The 22,027-nt window shown below is 44.0% G+C and overlaps 1 protein-coding gene across 1 annotated transcript; it reads left to right on the top strand.

Annotated features, from left to right (window-relative positions):
* The first annotated feature begins 1,728 nt into the window (after positions 1–1,728).
* Positions 1,729–21,433, top strand: LOC120046759 (aquaporin-8-like). Its single transcript, XM_038992246.1, has 5 exons — positions 1,729–2,112; positions 2,696–2,822; positions 20,214–20,428; positions 20,691–20,825; positions 21,048–21,433. Exons 1-5 carry the CDS (start codon positions 1,835–1,837, stop codon positions 21,088–21,090), a joined length of 798 nt encoding a protein of 265 aa, XP_038848174.1. The 5' UTR covers positions 1,729–1,834; the 3' UTR covers positions 21,091–21,433.
* Positions 21,434–22,027: the final 594 nt, after the last annotated feature.

The following is a 22,027-nucleotide window of genomic DNA, read 5'->3' on the forward strand; positions in this document are numbered from 1 at the left end:
GAGCTGTGAGGCTGCTGGTTTTGTTTGGTGGACATGAGGCCTTTCGTTACGTTTTGAGTCTTTAGTTTGGGCATGCCTGTTTCTAGTTTTATTTTTTGTATATTTATTTTAGTCACCATCTGAACAAATAATAATCCGCTTGGCTGGCCGACCAAGAGGTCAAGAAGGAGCTGGCCCTGGACCCTGGTAAATTGGCTGTTTCCTGGGCACATGTACATTCAACACAGTCCTCATACGCTGATATTTCACATCGATGCACACCTTAAATCAGGTTACAGACCAGTTAACTAAGCATAAGACCCCTAGACATAATGTGCATCAACATTAGGAGGATAGGTTTCGCAACATGTATTAACATCTGTTCCTCAAGGTTCTGTTTTAGGGCCACTATTGTTTTCACTATACACTGTATATTCTACCTCTTGGTGATGTCTTCCGGAAACACAATGTCTACTTTCAATGCTATGTGGACGACACACATCTGTACATTTCGATGAAACATGGTGAAGGCCCAAAATTGCCTACCCTGGAAGCCTGTGTTTCAGACATAAGGAAGTGGATGGTGGCAAATGTTTACGTTTAAACCTGGACAAAACATAGTTGCTAGTTCTAGGTACCAAGAAACAAAGGGATCTGCTTTTTGATCTGGCAATTCACCTTGATGGTTGTACAGTTGTCTTAAAGTGCGTTCTGTGTGGTGCATATGTTGGATTTATCAAACGAATGGATCAAACTGTATGTGTCAAACTGTATGCGTAGATGGCCTGACATAAATGGCAGCAGAAGGTGAATGTTGAACTTTTGTTGCACACATATCCAGATGATGTAGCGTACTCTTTTGCGCAATGACGCTATTGGTGAAATCCTTTATCCTGAAAATAATTTATACCAGCCCACTGGTTTACCTATTTCCGATTAAAATCTTCCCATCACTGAAAGCAAATCTATAATCCGGAATGGCCTTATCAGTAGGCTCGGGCAGTATACCGTATACAGGGGTATTTGGAAACGTTTTTCAATAAATATTAATATTTGTAGATACTTTTTAAGTAAATACCTGCAGTCAACTTGTGCAATACCTTAGGAGATAAAGCAGATTGTGTTCTTCATTTCACCTGTCACATTGTCACAGCTGGATTGCCTGACCTTGCAATTCGTTTATTTTCATTTGCGCTCATTAGCATATTTAGCTAGCAGCCTCTATGGCAATTCGCTATGACTTGTGCTAATTTTGTTAGTATTCTGGTAATAGACGCCCGATGGGCTTTTTGCGTTTTTAGCGCCCCCCTTGTGTACTAAGATGATAATACCATTAATCCCGGGATGAGTAAATACGGTATGACGATTTGAAAATATGGACACCATCCAACCCTACTTACCAGTTGGTACGGGCTATACAATGTGTAAAATAAAGATTTATATCCAACTTTTCCTGAGTTCACACCATATCTCCCTAAAGGTGCCCTGCCATCTGGGATCACAAGGTAATCTGGTGTGGCAACTACTATGGAGTATAGGGACAAGGGAGCTCCAAAAAATGTAATTCACACATTGTATAGCACGTACGACTGGTAAGGCATTCCATCATCAGTCTGTCATGCACTACAATAGCCACTTCCGCTACAGCTAAATACTATGGACATATGGGGATGTGTGCCAAAACATGCTATCATAGCAAAGAGAGGTGGCGTTGTGGCGATACTCCCACGCATATCCTGAGACCACCGTAATGTGACGGTCCTGTCTGCACTCTTATCAGTGCATGTGTCACACTCTGGCTGAACAGTTGACAGAGCAGGTGTAAGTGACACAGAGAGCAACAGTAGTCAGCAATATGTCTGTGATAGAGTCAAAGACGGAGCTCTTCACCGTGGCTGGGACTGACACTGGGGACTCAGGGGCAGGTTCAGGGGTAGTCAACTCCAGGAAAATAGTCACCACCTTTGAGAGATATATCCAGCCGTGCTTGGCTGAGGTGTTAGGATGCACTCTCTTCATCTTCGTGGGATGCGGGTCTGTTATTGAGAATGCCGGCGTTCCGGGGAGCATCCAGCCTGCTCTGGCTCATGGGCTGGCGCTGGCGATTGTTATCGCTGTACTGGGAGAGATCAGGTAAGGACATGCTGGCACCTGGTAACATCTCACTCTGAGGTCAGAAAGTTTTACTATGTTTTTGTTAATTATTTAAATATAATTTTGTTCTCATGACTTGAGATTTACTATGACTAGAGTCTGACCAATATATCGGTATTATCGGCTGATATTGGCCCTTTTACTGCTTTATCAGTATCAGTATCAGCAATAACTCAACCAACAACCGATATTCAATAAATAGGATGAAAAGGGAATCTCATGCTGATCTGAACATGTGTGGCCATTCTTATGATGTGTCATTATTGTTACAATGTATGAAATCAACATTTGAAGCATATTTATTGGACAATTACTCTTTTGGATGCCAATTTATGCTAATTTAGTGTGGAAAATTACACTTTTTAATTTCCTTGCTGTAAAACAGTATGTCGGCATTAGTAAGTTTTGTCCCCCCCACAAAATCGGAATCAGTATCGGACCCCAAAAAACATAGCGGTAGGGCTCTAGTTATAACAAGTACATTAATCTCTTATCAGTGTGACTTTCCTAATGCATGAGTATCAGTAGCAAGTACTAAACATGTTATTCTGTCTGAATCCAGTGGTGGCCACTTCAACCCAGCTGTGTCTGTGAGTGTGTGCGTCAGTGGAGGACTGGACGTCATCCTACTGGGGCCGTATATACTCTCACAGATAGTGGGGGGGGTGACTGGGGCTGGCTTGGCAAAGGTAAGGGGGCTTTCACATCAAGTTTGTTTAGAGCAGGGGATTTTTTTTACTCTGGAGTGATTACCCCCTAAATTCGTTTTTTTTGGACAGGTGTAAATATGAACCGCAGTCAGTGCGCACCAAACAACGTGGTTCACTCAAAAGTACAGTCTGTCTGATTTCATTTGTATGTGGTGTGCTTCACTGCAGGTGAGAATGCAGTATGGACCAAACAGAGGAAAATAACCAGAGGCCCGCAGTGTTGTTTGTTTGACGCAATGTCAAAACTTGATAGCTCTGAAACATTTTGTGAGTAGCAGTGCATTTATGAGCACATCCAGTGGAGCTGCAGGGAAGACTGGGACTGGTTGTCACATTTCTTAATGTGTATATTTCTCAACAACGGTAGATCTATATCATAAGAGACTCTTTTAAAACTTCTTAGTGATCCCTTCGCGCGCCAATTAACGGGATTGATTTGACAACACCCAGTGGAATAGCAGCGAGCCAAATTCAAAAACAGAAATACTCATAATAATATTTCATGAATCATACAAGTGTTATACATCGGTTTAAAGATGAACTTCTTGTTAATCCAGCCACAGTGTCAGATTTCAGAAAGGCTTTACAGCGAAAGCAAACCATGCTTTTATCAGAGGACAGCACCCCATCAAACAAACACATGAAAATCACATTTCAACCCGCCAGTGTCACGCCCTGACCATAGTTTGCTTGGTATGTTTCTATGTTTTGTTTGGTCAGGGTGTGATCTGAGTGGGGATTCTATGTTGTATGTCTAGTTTGTCTATTTCTATGTGTTTGGCCTGATATGGTTCTCAATCAGAGGCAGGTTTTTGTCATTGTCTCTGATTGGGAGCCATATTTAGGTAGCCTGTTTTGTCATTGTGGGTTGTGGGTGATTGTCTATGTGTAGTGTTTTGTGTCAGCACTATTATTCGATAGCTTCACGTTCGTTGTTTGTTATTTTTGTATAGATCGTTCAGTGTTCTCTTTTGAAATAAATTTCAAGATGAACACTTACCACGCTGCATATTGGTCCTCCGATCCTTCCAACTACTCCTCCTCAAAAGAGGAGGAAGACGAAAGTGACAGTCAGGCGCGACACAAAAGTCAGAAATAACTATATAATTCATGCCTTACCTTTGAAGATCTTCTTCTGTTGGCACTCCAATATGTCCATTAAACATCACAAATGGTCCTTTTGTTCGATAAATTCTGTCGTTCTTTCTCCAAAAGGTCAATTTATTTGGCGCGTTTGATCCAGAAAAACACCGGTTCCAACTCGCGCAACATGACTACAAAGTATCTAATATAGTTACCTGTAAACTTGATCCAAACATTTCAAACAACTTTCCTAATCCAACTTTAGGTATTTTTAAATGTAAATAATCAATAAAATTTAAGACGGGATAAACTGTGTTCAATACCAGACGAAAACAAAGTGGAGCGAGCTTTCAGGTCGTGCGCCCCAACCACAACAGTACAGTCGTGGCCAAAGGTTTTGAGAATGACACAAATATTAATTTCCACAAAGTTTGCTGCTTCAGTGTCTTTAGATATTTTTGTCAGATCTTACTATGGAATACTGAAGTATAATTACAAGCATTTCATAAGCGTCAAAGGATTTTATTGACAATTACATGAAGTTGAGGCAGAGTCAATATTTGCAGTGTTGACCCTTCTTTTTCAAGACCTCTGCAATTCGCCCTGGCATGCTGTCAATTAACTTCTGGGCCACATCCTGACTGATGGCAGCCCATTCTTGCATAATCAATGCTTGGAGTTTGTCAGAATTTGTGGGTTTTTGTTTGTCCACCCGCCTCTTGAGGATTGACCACAAGTTCTCAATGGGATTAAGGTCTGGGGAGTTTCCTGGCCATGGACCCAAAATATCGATGTTTTGTTCCCCGAGCCACTTAGTTATCACTTTTGCCTTATGGCAAGGTGCTCAATCATGCTGGAAAAGGCATTGTTCGTCACCAAACTGTTCCTGGATGGTTGGGAGAAGTTGTTCTTGGAGGATGTGTTGGTACCATTCTTTATTCATGGTTGTGTACTTAGGCAAAATTGTGAGTGAGCCCACTCCCTTGGCTGAGAAGCAACCCCACACATGAATGGTCTCAGGATGCTTTACTGTTGGCATGACACAGGACTGATGGTAGCGCTCACCTTGTCTTCTCCGGACAATCTTCTTTCCGGATGCCCCAAACAATCGGAAAGGGGTTTCATCAGAGAAAATGACTTTACCCCAGTCCTCAGCAGTCCAATCCCTGTACCTTTTGCAGAATATCAGTCTGTCCCTGATGTCTTTCCTGGAGAGAAGTGGCTTCTTTGCTGCCCTTCTTGACACCAGGCCATCCTCCAAAAGTCTTCACCTCACTGTGCTTGCAGATGCACTCACACCTGCCTGCTGCCATTCCTGAGCAAGCTCTGTACTGGTGGTGACCCAATCCCGCAGCTGAATCAACTTTAGGAGACGGTCCTGGCGCTTGCTGGACTTTCTTGGGCACCCTGAAGCCTTCTGCAGAAATGCAGTGGAAATGTTTTTTGTGGATTCAGTTCATGTGCATGGCAAAGAGGGACTTTGCAATTATTTGCAATTCATCTGATCACTCTTCATAACATTCTGGAGTATATGCAAATTACCATCATCCAATCTGAGGCAGCAGACTTTGTGAAAATTAATATTTGTGTCATTCTCAAAACGGTTGGCCACGACTGTACACTAGACTCAACCCTTGTTCTGAACAGCCCTACTTCTTCATTTCTCAAAGGAAATACATCAACCAATTTCTAAAGACTGTTGACATCTAGTGGAAGCGATAGGAACTGCAAGCAAGTGCCTTAGAAATCTAGATCCACATAGAAACCTCATTGAAAAGAGAGTGACCTCAAAAAAAAAATATTCCTGGAAGGTTTGTCCTCGGGGTTTTGCCTGCCAAATAAGTTATGTTATACTCACAGATATAATTCTAACAGTTTTAGAAACTTTAGAGTGTTTTCTATCCAAATCCACCAATTATATGCATATCCTAGCTTCTGGGCCTGAGTAGCAGGCAGTTTACTTTGGGCACACTTTTCATCCGGACGTGAAAATAGTGCCACCTAGCCTTATTAAACAAGAAAGCAGGGTCTTGGGTAGCTGACTAAACTCCACTCCATGGTGAAGGAAGTTTATGATGAACTCCACCAATGGAATGGAGCAGAGACCAGGCTTTGTGGAATTCAGCTCCTACTACATCGTTTCGCCCAAGGTCAATACTTTAAAAAACAATACTTATGAAATGTTTACCTTGTACCTCTGTTTGTCCTCTGTAGTTGCGTTTCTTTGTTTGCTGAAATTAATACTTTTTCTAAAAACAATAATCAAATACAACCACCGACTGTTTGCTCATTGCTGTTGCTCTACAATGGCAACTCAGCGTAAATGAGCATGTGCCAATTGAATGTCAACAAGTCGGTGGTATTTCCTTAACATTTTTGGAAAAAGTATGGATTTCAGCTAACTAAGAAAGGTGGAGTCCATCAGAAACTTCCTTCACCATGGAGTGGAGATTGGTCAGCTAGGTCTTGGGGTTAAAATGTGCACCCTTTTGGAGTTATTATCCATTAAACACACTGTCTGTTGGAAATGAAGACATTTAGCCTACAGTCTTAGAAATAGTCATATTGATTTTGATAGAACAATATTCATAACACAATTCAACAGCTTAAACCTTGTAGGTAGAATTTGTTATACACTGCTCAAAAAAATAAAGGGAACACTTAAACAACACAATGTAACTCCAAGTCAATCACACTTCTGTGAAATCAAACTGTCCTCTTAGGAAGCAACACTGATTGACATTAAATTTCACATGCTGTTGTGCAAATGGAATAGACAAAAGGTGGAAATTATAGGCAATTAGCAAGACACCCCCAATAAAGGAGTGATTCTGCAGGTGGTGACCACAGACCACTTCTCAGTTCCTATGCTTCCTGGCTGATGTTTTGGTCACTTTTGAATGCTGGCGGTGCTCTCACTCTAGTGGTAGCATGAGACGGAGTCTACAACCCACACAAGTGGCTCAGGTAGTGCAGCTCATCCAGGATGGCACATCAATGTGAGCTGTGGCAAGAAGGTTTGCTGTGTCTGTCAGCGTAGTGTCCAGAGCATGGAGGCGCTACCAGGAGACAGGCCAGTACATCAGGAGACGTGGAGGAGGCCGTAGGAGGGCAACAACCCAGCAGCAGGACCGCTACCTCCGCCTTTGTGCAAGGTGGAGCACTGCCTGAGCCCTGCAAAATGACCTCCAGCAGGCCACAAATGTGCATGTGTCTGCTCAAACGGTCAGAAACAGACTCCATGAGGGTGGTATGAGGGCCCGACGTCCACAGGTAGGGGTTGTGCTTACAGCCCAACACCGTGCAGGACGTTTGGCTTTTGCCAGAGAACACCAAGATTGGCAAATTTGCCACTGGCGCCCTGTGCTCTTCACAGATGAAAGCAGGTTCACACTGAGCACATGAGCACATGTGACAGACGTGACAGAGTCTGGAGACGCCGTGGAGAACGTTCTGCTGCCTGCAACATCCTCCAGCATGACTGGTTTGGAGGTGGGTCAGTCATGGTGTGGGGTGGCATTTCTTTGTGGGGCCGCACAGCCCTCCATGTGCTCGCCAGAGGTAGCCTGACTGCCATTAGGTACCGAGATGAGATCCTCAGAGCCCTTGTGAGACCATATGCTGACACATGCACATTTGTGGCCTGCTGGAGGTCATTTTGCAGGGCTCAGGCAGTGCTCCACCTTGCACAAAGGCGGAGGTAGCGGTCCTGCTGCTGGGTTGTTGCCCTCCTACGGCCTCCTCCACGTCTCCTGATGTACTGGCCTGTCTCCTGGTAGCGCCTCCATGCTCTGGACACTACGCTGACAGACACAGCAAACCTTCTTGCCACAGCTCGCATTGATGTGCCATCCTGGATGAGCTGCACTACCTGAGCCACTTGTGTGGGTTGTAGACTCCGTCTCATGCTACCACTAGAGTGAGAGCACCGCCAGCATTCAAAAGTGACCAAAACATCAGCCAGGAAGCATAGGAACTGAGAAGTGGTCTGTGGTCACCACCTGCAGAATCACTCCTTTATTGGGGGTGTCTTGCTAATTGCCTACAATTTCCACCTTTTGTCTATTCCATTTGCACAACAGCATGTGAAATGTATTGTCAATCAGTGTTGCTTCCTAAGTGGACAGTTTGATTTCACAGAAGTGTGATTTACTTGGAGTTACATTGTGTTGTTTAAGTGTTCCCTTTATTTTTTTGAGCAGTGTATAATCATTCCCAATTTAGCATAAAGGCTACTTTCACTTTGGATAGGGGGGTCATGTCCCCCCTACATTCTGAAATTGCACTTTTGTGCCCCCCTCCAGTTTTGTCATTGCAATGTGATACCAAATAAGGAAATTCTTTAGGACCTATGCGGACACCTCAGAGCGGTCGGGTAGGCTGTTTGGAGTTCTCAGTCAGTTGGATTTAGGACCATGCAGACACCATAAAGCGGGCAGACAGGATCTGTGAAAGACAAAGCCTCTGGAAGGCCTGCTGGACCAGCACAGGAGAGTTGAACAGAGGCAGCTGCTGTCAGTGTGTTGCGCTTTTTCTCCGAGTTGTGCAAGCAAGCAGAGCAGAAACTGTCTACTCTTTAGTTGACTGATGTAACTGCTGTTTAACCTAATAGAAAAAAAAGTTAACTAGTGGTTATTCCCAGTGCTGAGCTATTAACTAGTGTAACTGACATGTAACGTTAGATAATGTTTCATCCCCTCTCGACTGAGGTGAATTAATTAGCTAGCTAGTAGCTAACTAACCACAACCAGGTCAGCTCTAGACTCTAGTTATCTTGCAGATAGCGATATGAGATGGTTACTATTATTATCTAACAGATGTTGTTTGTATGGAAATGTTTTGTAGCCTTTGTTTTGTCCTGTTTCAACAGAAGTATATTAACTTGGCTAGCTTTCACCAGTTGATGTATCGTTAGAGAGAGAGCTGGCCAAATATTGGCTAACATTAGCTATTATTTTTGCCTCAATCACACTAGACCTGAATCAAATGATGAAACCAGCAGCCAAACGATTGAAAACCGATATTTTGATGTTTTTTCAGTGCAATGTGAGTTTTTATTAGTCAGTATAGCAATGTAACGTTATTGAGCTGTCAGTTTCCCTAGCTAATCCCCTACTTTTCACATAAACACAGTAATAAACCGCTCTACATGCTTCACTGTCATGGTGCACAGTCAGTACACAACACTATTCGCATCATGTCTTAGCAGGATCAGATGGTGACAGATGTCCGAGCAGGTGTCAGACAGCCAAGTAAGACCAGTCTACAGAGCTCAGATGAATTTTGCAGTATATTCAGTGAATGATCAAAGTTCCATCTTGAATTGATGGGTAGACCTACAGTAGCTACAGGACAGCAGTTTAAGCTTAAAGCTACAGTCTGGGATCTGGGAATAATAGTCATTTCAATTATTGAACCATTGATTCTATTCTTGGATAATATAATGTATGCATTTACACTAAGGTAATTCTTTGTCATGACTCATCTTAGGAGTATCAAATGGTGAAGGGGGTCTCGGCAGGGTCAGGCAGCCAGGGAAGACTAGTCTGTGACGGAGCTGAGGTGAATTTTTGCAGAGGTGAATTTTTGCAGATGCAACACTTTATTCTCTTTGTGCAGAAATTGTGGACAAGCCAGATGCTTCAAAGATTGAAACTATTTTAAGGCAGTCTGACAAATGTCCAAAAGTTGATTTCCAAACTGTTTGACACAAAACATGTAAAACAAAAATGTGAGAAAGACCTGATATAAGTAATTGATGATGAATGGATACAGATATGTTTGAATGCCATGTCATGTTCATATAATCTCAGATATTAATTACTGCGGTTTAAGACCATCTATAGAACATACTATATGCCAGTGAAACTGAATATCATGCACTCAGAAATGTAATTTCTCTACTGGAGGGGTAAAACACAAAAGGGGACATATTTGTATATGTTATGGTCTTGTGAAGGCTGGCTGAATTCTGGCAAAGAATATGTTATTTTATGTCAGCATGTCTACAGATTCTCCCTTCTCCCTGTTTATGTTTGCTTGGAAATGTTGATACATGAGACTGTTATCAGAAGAAACTGTGTAATCAAGCATTTATAGCAGCTAAGAAATGCATTGCCATTATTTGGAAGGTTGGTTATCCTCCCACAATGTCACAATGGATGGAAGAAATGTCAAGTTATGTATCACTAGATTTGATGTATTACTAGATTAATGGTATACTGGGCAACTTTCATAAGGTCTGGAGGCCTTATATGGAATACAGTACGACAAAAGGAATCTGTTTTGATAACATGCCCACGTCAGAGGAGATATCTATTAAAGCAATCCCTAGCTGCTGGGCTGCTCAGTCCTGGCACTTGCGGTCTGCCGTCCTGTGGGTTGTCACTCTGGCCTTGGCCTAACACACCCGAAAACCAATAATGAATGTTTCACTAAGATCCTAAAGCTGAGTGGGGTGTGTTGGGTTGGGGCGCTGCAGGGCGGTGGACCCTTAGGGACAGGACGGAGCTATCCAGCTATAATGTGTCCAAGTAAAAAGAGCTCTACAGTACTATGAGGCCTATGACATGAATTATACTGAACAAAAATAGAAACTCAACAATTTCAAAGATTTTGCTGAGTTACAGTTCATGAAGGGAAATAAGTTAATTGAAATAAATACATTAGGCCCTAATCTATGGATTTCACATGACTGGGCAGGGGCGCAGCCATAGGTGGGCCTGGGAGGGCATAGGCCCACTCACTGGGGACGCAAGCACAGCCAATCAGAATGAGGTTTTCCCTACAGTAGGGCTTTATTACAGACATACATACACCTCATCAGAGGATGTCTTAATATGGACAATCAATCACTCAAACATGTTTAATAATGATCTCTCACCTAGCTTGATGACTGTGGGCATTGTTGCTTACTTTTTGTTCTAAATAGACACAACATATTGGATTGCGTAGAAATGCAGGAAATGAGCTTTAGATGGCCAAAAAAAGTCCTACACAGAACCCCCGCGAGGTTATGCCCCCCCTAACCATAGTTGTGCCCCTACCTATGATCCTAATTTCCATGTCTTGTCCAAGCAACAATTTAGAAATCAGTTTGAAATAGACTACAGCTCTCCCTTTCCTCTTTTCAACAATATCAATTCATTGTTCACAGATAGCCTACTCCTAAAATTGAAACAATGAAAATACCAAGACTTGTTTTATCTTCACCTCATATACCTTGTAAAACCATGACACATGACGTGTTTATAACCTAAACATCAGTGTTCAAAACTTAAACATTAGGCATTTAGATTTGCCAAGAAGTGTTCTCATCTTAAAAACTTCTTCTGGCTGCAAGCCCGACGTCGGTACACTTATGACAACAGCCAGCTCAAGTGCAGGGCGCGAAATTCAAAAGATATTTTTTTAAAATATTTAACTTTCACACATTAACAAGTCCAATACAGCATATGAAAGGTACACATCTTGTGAATCCAGCCAACATGTCCGATTTTTAAAATGTTTTACAGCGAAAACAGCACGTATATTTATGTTAGCTCACCACCAAATACAAAAAAGGAGACATTTTTCACAGCACAGGTAGCATGCACAAAGCCAACCTAACTAACCAAGAACCAACCAAACTAACCAACAAACAACTTCATCAGATGACAGTCTTATAACATGTTATACAATAAATCTATGTTTTGTTCGAAAAATTTGCATATTTCAGGTATAAATCATAGTTTACATTGCAGCTACAATCAGAAATTGCACCGAAAGCAGCCATAATAATTACAGACACCAACGTCAAATACCTAATTACTCATCATAAAATATTTCTGAAAAATACATAGTGTACAGCAAATGAAAGACAGGCATCTTGTGATTCCAGCCAATATTTCCGATTTATTAAGTGTTTTACAGCGAAAACACAATATAGCGTTATATTAGCTTACCACAATAGCCAGAAACACTTGGGCGCCGACGACTAGTTCACATCTACGACAGATATATGAAATAGCATCATAAAATGTTTCTTACTTTTGCTGATCTTCCATCAGAATGTTGGACAAGGTGTCCTTTGTCCAGAACAATCGTTGTTTGGATTTAGAACGGCAACTTTCCCTCTTGAATTAGCAAGCACACTAGCCAAGTGGCACGGATCTCTCCATCGTCAATAAAGTCAGAGAACGGAACACGGCAAAACTCCCGAAAAAATTTCAATAATCTGATTAAACTATATTGAAAAAACATACTTTACGATGATATGGTCACATGTATCAAATAAAATCAAAGCCGGAGATAGTAGTCGCCTATAACGGCAGCTAAACAGAAGGCAATCCCACTGTCCACCTCGCGCTCTCCAGAGTACCGGAAATGGGGGACACGTCATACAAAGAGCTTGTATTCCACTTCAGACCAAGATAAACACTAAATTTCTTCTCTCACAGCCTCTTGACATCCAGGGGAAGGTCTATGAAGTGCACGTATACTCTTACGTATCATGCCCATTTATAGGCAGGAAGAAGAACAGAGCCTCGATTTCAGACTTTCCACTTCCTGGTCAGGAAGTTTGTGCCAAATGAGTTCTGTTTGACTCACAGATATAATTCAAACTGTTTTAGAAACTAGAGAGTGTTTTCTATCCAATAGTAATAATAATATGCATATTGTACGAGCAAGAATTGAGTACGAGGCCGTTTGAAATGGGCACCTTTATCCAAGTTACTCAATACTGCCCCTTCAGCCAGAAGAAGTTAAACACAGATGTTTATAATGCAAGAATAAACATGATAGTCAGCATTTCCCAGTCAGTTTCAAACCAGGAGAATGGCTACAGTGCCTTCAGAAAGTATTCATACGCCTTTGACTGATTCCACATTTGGTTGTGTTACAGCCTGAATTCAAAATCAATTAAATATATATGTTTTCTCACCCATCTCACACAATATCTTATTATGACAAAGTGAAAACAAGTTTTAGACATTTTGGCAAATTTATTGAAAATGAAATTCAGAAATAACCATTTACATAAGTATTCACACCCCTTTGCTATGACACACCAAATTAAGCTCAGGTGCTTCCAATTTCCTTTGATCATCCTTGAGACGTCACTACAACTTGATTGGAGTCCAACTGTGGCTAACCTAAATGACAGAGTGAAAAGAAGGAAGCCTATACAGAATAAAAATATTCCCTTAAACGTGCACAAGGCATCATGAAATCAGCAGATTATCAAGGTTTTTTGTAGTCCAATGTTCAACCCAGTGTCCATTGAAGGTTGTGGGTCTTCCAGCAGGACAAGGCCCCAAACACATATCATAAGTATTATTATAATATTTTATTTAACTAGGCAAGTCAGTTAAGAACAAATTCTTATTTACAATGGCGGCCTACACCAGAAATACCCAGACGACGCTGGGCCAATTGTGCGCCGCCCTATGGGACTCCCAATTACAGCCAGTGATACAGCCTGGATTCAAACCAGGGTGTCTGTAGTGACACCTCTAGCACTGAGATGCAGTGCCTTAGACTGCTGCACCACGTGGGAGCCCCAAGGAATGGTTCAAGAAGAAATGCTGGACTCTTCTGGAGTGTCCAGTGAAGATTCCAGATCTGAATCACATCCAAAACTTATGTTGAGATCTGAAAACAGACGTTGGTGGAGGGCACCCATCAAACATTGAAGAATTAGAGCGTTTTGCTGCTGAAGAGTGGGACAAATTGCCAGTAGAATGGTGCAGTAAGTTCATTGATGGCTACACGAAGTGTTTGTCCGCAGTTATCTTGGCCAACGGCTGTGCAACCAGGTACATTTGTCTTTATTTTGTCAATTAAAATTGTAAACTTAAAAAAAATTTTTTTTACTAGTTCTGCATTGTTGAAAATCCAATAACAAGGTGTTTTATTTCACCTTTATTTAACCAGGTAGGCAAGTTGAGAACAGGTTCTCATTTACAATTGCGACCTGGCCAAGATAAAGCGAGGCAGTTTGACACATACAACAACACTGAGTTACACATGGAGTAAAACAAACATACAGTCAATAATACAGTAGAAAAACAAGTCTATATACAATGTGAGCAAATGAGGTGAGATAAGGGAGGTAAAGGCAAAAAAAAGGCCATGGTGGCGAAGTAAATACAATATAGCAAGTAAAACACTAGAATGGTAGATTTGCAGTGGAAGAATGTGCAAAATAGAAATAGAAATAATGGGGTGCAAAGGAGCAAAATATATAAATAAATACAGTAGGGGGGAGGTAGTTGTTTGGGCTAAATTATAGATGGGCTATGTACAGGTGCAGTAACCTGTGAGCTGCTCTGACAGCTGGTGCTTAAAGCTAGTGAGGGAGATAAGTGTTTCCAGTTTCAGAGATTTTTTTAGTTCATTCCAATCATTGGCAGCAGAGAACTGGAAGGAGAGGCGGCCAAAGGAAGAATTGGTTTTGAGGGTGACCAGAGAGATATACCTGCTGGAACGCGTGCTACAGGTGGGTGCTGCCATGGTGACCAGCGAGCTGAGATAAGGGGGGACTTTACCTACAGGAAAGTGTTTAGTTATGTGTTCATATCCTCGTGGTTTTACAATGTCAAAACACACAACCCCTGCTCATCAATGTCTAGAGATGTTGCTAGAAATTGGCAAGATGGATGACCTCTTGCAAAGAAGTTGCACATATTAACCTTAAAATTACTAGGCTACACAGCACACTCCAGATTGGGAGAAATAGGCTAAGTACTGTGACAACCAACCCATGATGAAAGAACCAGCTCCAGTATCCTAACTTCAACCAAACAGTGAAGAGAGAACAAGCCACAGTATCCTAACTTCAACCAACCCATGATGAGAGAACCAGCCCCAGTCTCCCCACTTCAAACAACCCATGATGAGAGAACCAGCCCCAGTCTCCCTACTTCAAACAACCCATGATGAGAGAAGCAGACCCAGTCTCCCTACTTCAATCAACCCATGATGAGAGAACCAGCCCCAGTCTCCCTACTTCAAACAACCCATGATGAGAGAAGCAGACCCAGTCTCCACAATTCAACCAACTCATGATGAGAGAACCAGGCCCAATCTCCCCTATTCAACCAACCCATGATGAGAGAACCAGCCCCAGTCTCCCTACTTCAACCAACCCATGATAAGAGAACCAGCGCCATTCTCCCTACTTCAACCAACCCATGATGAGAGAAGCAGCCCCAGTCTCCCTACTTCAACCAACCCATGATGAGAGAAGCAGACCCAGTCTCCCTACTTCAATCAACCCATGATGAGAGAACCAGCCCCAGTCTCCACAATTCAACCAACTCATGATGAGAGAACCAGGCCCAATCTCCCCTATTCAACCAACCCATGATGAGAGAACCAGCCCCAGTCTCCCTACTTCAACCAACCCATGATAAGAGAACCAGCCCCATTCTCCCTACTTCAACCAACCCATGATGAGAGAAGCAGCCCCAGTCTCCCTACTTCAACCAACCCATGATGAGAGAACCAGCCCCAGTCTCCCTACTTCAAACAACCCATGATAAGAGAACCAGCCCCATTCTCCCTACTTCAACCAACCCATGATGAGAGAAGCAGCCCCAGTCTCCACAATTCAACCAATTCATGATGAGAGAACCAGGCCCAATCTCCCCATTTCAACCAACCCATGATGAGAGAACCAGACCCAGTCTCCCCATTTCAACCAACCCATGATGAGAGAACCAGGCCCGTCTCCCGTATTCAACCAACCCATGATGAGAGAACAAGCCCCAGTCTCCCCACTTCAACCAATCCATGATGAGAGAACAAGCCCCAGTCTCCCCACTTCAACCAATCCATGATGAGAGAACCAGGCCCGTCTCCCGTATTCAAACAACCCATGATAAGAGAACCAGCCCCATTCTCCCTACTTCAACCAACCCATGATGAGAGAAGCAGCCCCAGTCTCCCTACTTCAACCAACCCATGATGAGAGAAGCAGCCCCAGTCTCCCTACTTCAACCAACCCATGATGAGAGAAGCAGCCCCAGTCTCCCTACTTCAACCAACCCATGATGAGAGAAGCAGCCCCAGTCTCCCTACTTCAACCAACCCATGATGAGAGAAGCAGCCCCAGTCTCCCTACTTCAACCAACCCATGATGAGAGAACCAGCCCCAGTCTCCCGTATTCAACCAACCCATGATAAGAGAACCAGCCCCAGTGTCACGTTCCTGACCTTATTTTTCTTGTTTTGTATGTATTTAGTATGGTCAGGGCGTGAGTTGGGGTGGGTTGTCTATGTGTGTTTTCTATGTTGGGTTTTTTGTGTTCGGCCTGGTATGATTCTCAATCAGAGGCAGCTGTCAATCGTTGTCCCTGATTGAGAATCATACTTAGGCAGCCGGGGTTTCACGTGTGGTTTGTGGGTGTTTGTTCCTGTGTTAGTGTTTCGCCACACGGGACTGTTACGGTATGTTCGTTTATTGTTTTGTATCGTGTATTGTTTTCATGTTCATTAAATTACCATGGAAACTTACCACTCTGCAAATTGGTCCTCCGATCCTTCTCGCCTCTCCTCGTCCGATGAGGAGGACGACTTAGACTGCCGTTACAGAAACACCCACCACCAAAGGACCAAACAGAGTGGGAAAGGACAGCAGCAGCAGCGGAAAGAGACACAGGACGCATGGACTTGGGAGGAGATCCTGGACGGAAAGGGACCCTGGGCAGAGCCAGAGGAGTGTCGCCGTCCTAAGGCAGAGTTGGAGGCAGCGAAAGCAGAAAGGCGCTGGTATGAGGAGGCAGCGCGGCGACGCGGTTGGAAGTCTCCCTACTTCAAACAACCCATGATGAGAGAACCAGCCCCATTCTCCCTACTTCAACCAACCCATGATGAGAGAAGCAGCCCCAGTCTCCCTACTTCAACCAACCCATGATGAGAGAACCAGCCCCAGTCTCCACAATTCAACCAACTCATGATGAGAGAACCAGGCCCAATCTCCCCATTTCAACCAACCCATGATGAGAGAACCAGACCCAGTCTCCCCATTTCAACCAACCCATGATGAGAGAACCAGGCCCGTCTCCCGTATTCAACCAACCCATGATGAGAGAACAAGCCCCAGTCTCCCCACTTCAACCAACCCATGATAAGAGAACCAGCCCCAGTCTCCCGTATTCAACCAACCCATGATAAGAGAACCAGCCCCAGTCTCCCGTATTCAACCAACCCATGATAAGAGAACCAGCCCCAGTGTCACGTTCCTGACCTTATTTCCCTTATTTTGTATGTATTTAGTATGGTCAGGGCGTGAGTTGGGGTGGATTGTCTATGTGTGTTTTCTATGTTGGGTTTTTTGTGTTCGGCCTGGTATGGTTCTCAATCAGAGGCAGCTGTCAATCGTTGTCCCTGATTGGGAACCATATTTACGTAGCCTGTTTACGTAGACTTGGGAGGAGATCCTGGACGGAAAGGGACCCTGGGCAGAGCCAGAGGAGTGTCGCCGTCCTAAGGCAGAGTTGGAGGCAGCGAAAGCAGAGAGGCGCTGGTATGAGGAGGCAGCGCGGCGACGCGGTTGGAAGCCCGAGAGTAGGACCCAAACATTTCTTGGGGGGGGGGGCACACGCGGAGTGTGGCTAAGCCGGGTAGGAGACCTGAGCCAACTCCTCGTGCTTACCGTGGAGTGAGAGGGCGTCATACTGGTCAGACACCGTGTTATGCGGTGGAGCGCACGGTGTCCCCAGTACGCGTGCTTAGCCCAGTGCGGGCTATTCCACCTCGCCGCACTGGCCAGGCTAGGTTGGACATCGAGCAGGGTGCCATGAAGCCGGCCCAACGCATCTGGTCTCCAGTGCGTCTCCTCGGGCCGGCGTACATGGCACCAGCCTTACAAATGGTGTCCCCGGTTCGCCAGCATAGTCCAGTGCGGGCTATTCCACCTCGCCGCACTGGCCAGGCTAGGTTGAACATCGAGCAGGGTGCCATGAAGCCGGCCCAACGCATCTGGTCTCCAGTGCGTCTCCTCGGGCCGGCGTACATGGCACCAGCCTTACAAATGGTGTCCCCGGTTCGCCAGCATAGTCCAGTGCGGGCTATTCCACCTCGCCGCACTGGCAGGGCTACGGGGAACATTCAACCGGGTAAGGTTGGGCAGGCTCGGTGCTCAAGAGCTGTGGTACTCCTTCACGGTTCGGTATATCCGGTGCCACCTCCACGTACCAGTCCTCCGGTGGCAGCTCCCCGCACCAGGCTGTCTCTTCGGGTTCTCTCTACAGTTGCTCCCGCCTGTCCAGCGCTGCCAGAGCTTTCCTCTTCTCCAGCGCAGCCAGAGTCTCTCATCTGCCCAGCGCTGTCTGAGCTGCCTGCCTGCCCAGCGCCGTCTGAGCTGCCTGCCTGCTCAGCGTCATCTGAGCCGCCCGTCTGTCCCGAGCCGTCAGAGCCGTCCGTCAGTCAGGAGCCGCTGGAGCCGTCCGTCAGTCAGGAGCCGCCCGTCAGTCAGGAGCTGCCAGAGCCAGCCAGCCAGGACCTGCCAGAGCCAGCCAGCCAGGAGCTGCCAGCCAGCCAGGAGCTGCCAGAGCCAGCCAGCCAGGAGCTGCCAAAGCCAGCCAGCCAGGAGCTGCCAGAGCCAGTCAGCCAGGAGCTGCCAGAGCCAGCCAGCCAGGACCTGTCAGAGCTGTCAGTCAGCCAGGACCTGCCAGAGCCAGCCAGCCAGGACCTGCCGGAGCTGTCAGTCAGCCAGGACCTGCCGGAGCTGTCAGTCAGCCAGGATCTGCCAGAGCTGCCTGTCAAGCCGGCGATGCCGGAATTGCCTTTTACTCCGGCGCCGCCGGAGTCGTCTTTCACTCCGGTGCTGCCGGAGTATCCTGTCCATTCGGGACCCATGGCTAGGGTTCCCAGGCCAAGGTCGGCGGCGAGGATCGCCGCTCATAAGAGGCCACGGGGGCGATTAAGGAGGCGGACAAAAACATTGTTGAAGTGGGGTCCACGTCCCGCGCCAGAGCCGCTACCGCGGACAGACGCCCACCCAGACCCTCCCCTAGAGTTTTAGGTGGTGCGTCCGGAGTTCGCACCTTGAGGGGGGGGTTCTGTCACGTTCCTGACCTTATTTCCCTTATTTTGTATGTATTTAGTATGGTCAGGGCGTGAGTTGGGGTGGGTTGTCTATGTGTGTTTTCTATGTTGGGTTTTTTGTGTTCGGCCTGGTATGATTCTCAATCAGAGGCAGCTGTCAATCGTTGTCCCTGATTGAGAATCATACTTAGGCAGCCGGGGTTTCACGTGTGGTTTGTGGGTGTTTGTTCCTGTGTTAGTGTTTCGCCACACGGGACTGTTACGGTATGTTCGTTTATTGTTTTGTATCGTGTATTGTTTTCGTGTTCATTAAATTACCATGGAAACTTACCACTCTGCAAATTGGTCCTCCGATCCTTCTCGCCTCTCCTTGTCCGATGAGGAGGACGACTTAGACTGCCGTTACACCCAGTCTCCCCTTTTAACAGCACCTTGCAGTTATTACAGAGCGGCTATTGTGCTATTTCCTACCGCATAAGCAAGTGCAATATGACGATAGGTACACACAAGTGATGCTCCATATGATCATAGATGTATTTAACGTGAGAATGTTTGTTCATTAAACAAATTACTTGCATCACACATAGTTTTGCGTAGTCTACGCATTTGAGTTAATTTGACGTTTGGCAATATGAAACCAACCGGACCAAGTTACCATAACGCAATGTAACAAACAATCTAACTGATTCGAATGATAGCAAACAAACTTGTGTGAGAGCTAGTCTCCATATGCCGTTTTCTTAATATCAAAATGTCAATAGCTTGGATATTAAAATAGGTCTAAAAAACATTCACAAGCATTTGGATCCCCCCCAAAAACATTAATAAATGGCAATATAATCCCAATAAACCCCCAATAAAACCCCAATATAATCCCAATAAAACCCCAATAAAACCGCAATATAATCTCAATAAAACTCCAGTTGAATCCCAATAGAATACCAATAGAATCCCAATAGAATCCCAATTTAACACCAATAAAACCCCAATATAATCCCAATAAAACCTTAATTTAATTCCAATAAAACCCCCAAATAATCTCAATTAAACCCCAGTCTAATCCCAATAGAATATCAATCTAATCTCAATCTAATCCCAATAAAACCCACATTTAATTCCAATAAAACCCCAATATAATCTCAATTAAACCCCAGTCTAATCTCAATAAAACCACAATCTAATCCTAATAAAAAAAAACAATAAAAACCCAATCTAATACCAATCTAATCGTACAGATGTTGTGATATTCCACAGGCAGTTTACTCCATCATCAACTATGACAGTGCAGCAGGGGGAGCGTTCAACGTGGTTAAAACCAGCGGCAACATCGGCAGTGCCGCTGTAGCAGAGATGGTCATGACCCTCTTCCTGTCCCTTGTGGTCTGTATGGGGGCCGTCAACGGCAGGACCCGTACCCCACTGGCCCCACTTTGCATTGGGCTCACTGTGACTGCTAACATACTGGCTGGGTAAGGGCTGAGCAAATCTATGGAGACCTGTCATGGTAGATGGTGTATTGAAATGACAAGGGTTCATGGCAGAACAAGTTCAATACTATTCCTGCTTTGCCATTATTGAAAATAACAAGAAATGACACAGCAGGAATAAAGAAAACATTGCCATTGACATCACTGCCTGCGATTAATTCTACTAACTACGTATATTGATCTGATGTAATGCATTGTTCGATCAATATAGAAACCAGATGTGTTTGTCCCATTGGTCTTTTAGCGGGTCAGTATCTGGAGGGTGTATGAACCCAGCGCGGGCGTTTGGCCCTGCAGTGATGGCTAACTACTGGGAGTACCACTGGATCTACTGGGTGGGACCGGTTGCAGGGGCCCTTATCACTGGCAGCTTGGTCAGGTAGGATACAGCACACCCAGCCTTCATTACTCACCTATTTATAGATAGTATTACCCTTCTACCATAGATTGTGACCTTAGAGGCAATAAAATGGCACTGCATTTCCATACTGTTTCAGCCTGTCATACATCATACTCTATACAGTCAGTAGGAGAGTATTTCTTCATCGCATTGTAATTCATATATTGTTTACTATCATTGAATTCTTATTTTTGTACACAGGTTGTTGTTTGGAGACCAGAAGACACGGCTTGTTCTGAAGTAAAAGTGTTATCTTGGAGACATGGGGCATTGTTTTCCAAAATATTGTATTTCCCTTTATAGCTTGCAGAACTTTTGTATTTCACATCTTGTCGTACACGTCATATTGTTTTGAACTGTACTGTATAACAAAAACAATTTGCATAAGTACAGTACATTCAAACCTATGGCCACGTCTGGCCATTCAATCTGTCAATCATTGTTTATGTTTGGTTCAAAGTTCTTTAATGGAAAACATGAATCGTTTTTACTATTTTATTACACTATAGGTGGTGTAATAACTTTTTGAACTCAACAGACGCATTGAACTCGCTGACTGATAAAATAAATTCAAAATCATACTTCAACTGGCATGCATATATGATTTTTTATTTAAAAAAAATAATAATATTTCACCTTTATTTAAGGCTAGTTGAGAACAAGTTCTCATTTACAACTGCGACCTGGCCAAGATAAAGCAAAGCAGTGCGACACAAACAACAACACAGAGTTACACATGAAATAAACAAGCATACAGTCAATAACACAATAGGAAAAAAAAGTCTAGTGTGTGCAAATGGCGTGAGGAGGTAAGGCAATAAATAGGCCACAGTAGCAAAGTTATTACAATTTAGCAGATTAACACTGGAGTGATAGATGTGCAGATGAGGATGTGCAAGTTGTGATACTGGTGTGCAAAAGAGCAGAAATTGACAAGATTTATTGACAATATCTAAAAATGTTTTTAATGTTTTCACATTTGCCATGCATCCCTGCCATTAACATTGTCTCAAACATAAAATACACTATATACACAGGACCAGTCAAAAGTTTGGACACACCTATTCATTCAAGGGTTTTTCTTTATTTTGACTATTTTATACATTGTAGAAGAATAGTGAAGACATACACTATGAAATAACACATATTGAATCATGTACTAACCAAAAAAGTGTTAAACA

The sequence above is a fragment of the Salvelinus namaycush genome, chromosome 4 (genome assembly GCF_016432855.1).
Source record: "Salvelinus namaycush isolate Seneca chromosome 4, SaNama_1.0, whole genome shotgun sequence".
Taxonomy (NCBI): Eukaryota; Metazoa; Chordata; class Actinopteri; order Salmoniformes; family Salmonidae; genus Salvelinus; species Salvelinus namaycush.

Coding starts and splice junctions, on each gene's coding strand:
- LOC120046759 (XM_038992246.1), top strand. CDS start 1,835: ATGTCTGTGATAGAGTCAAAGACGGAGCTCTTCACCGTGGCTGGGACT. Junction 2,823..20,213: donor CTGGGGCTGGCTTGGCAAAG/GTAAGGGGGCTT, acceptor GATATTCCACAG/GCAGTTTACTCCATCATCAA. Junction 20,429..20,690: donor ACTGCTAACATACTGGCTGG/GTAAGGGCTGAG, acceptor TTGGTCTTTTAG/CGGGTCAGTATCTGGAGGGT.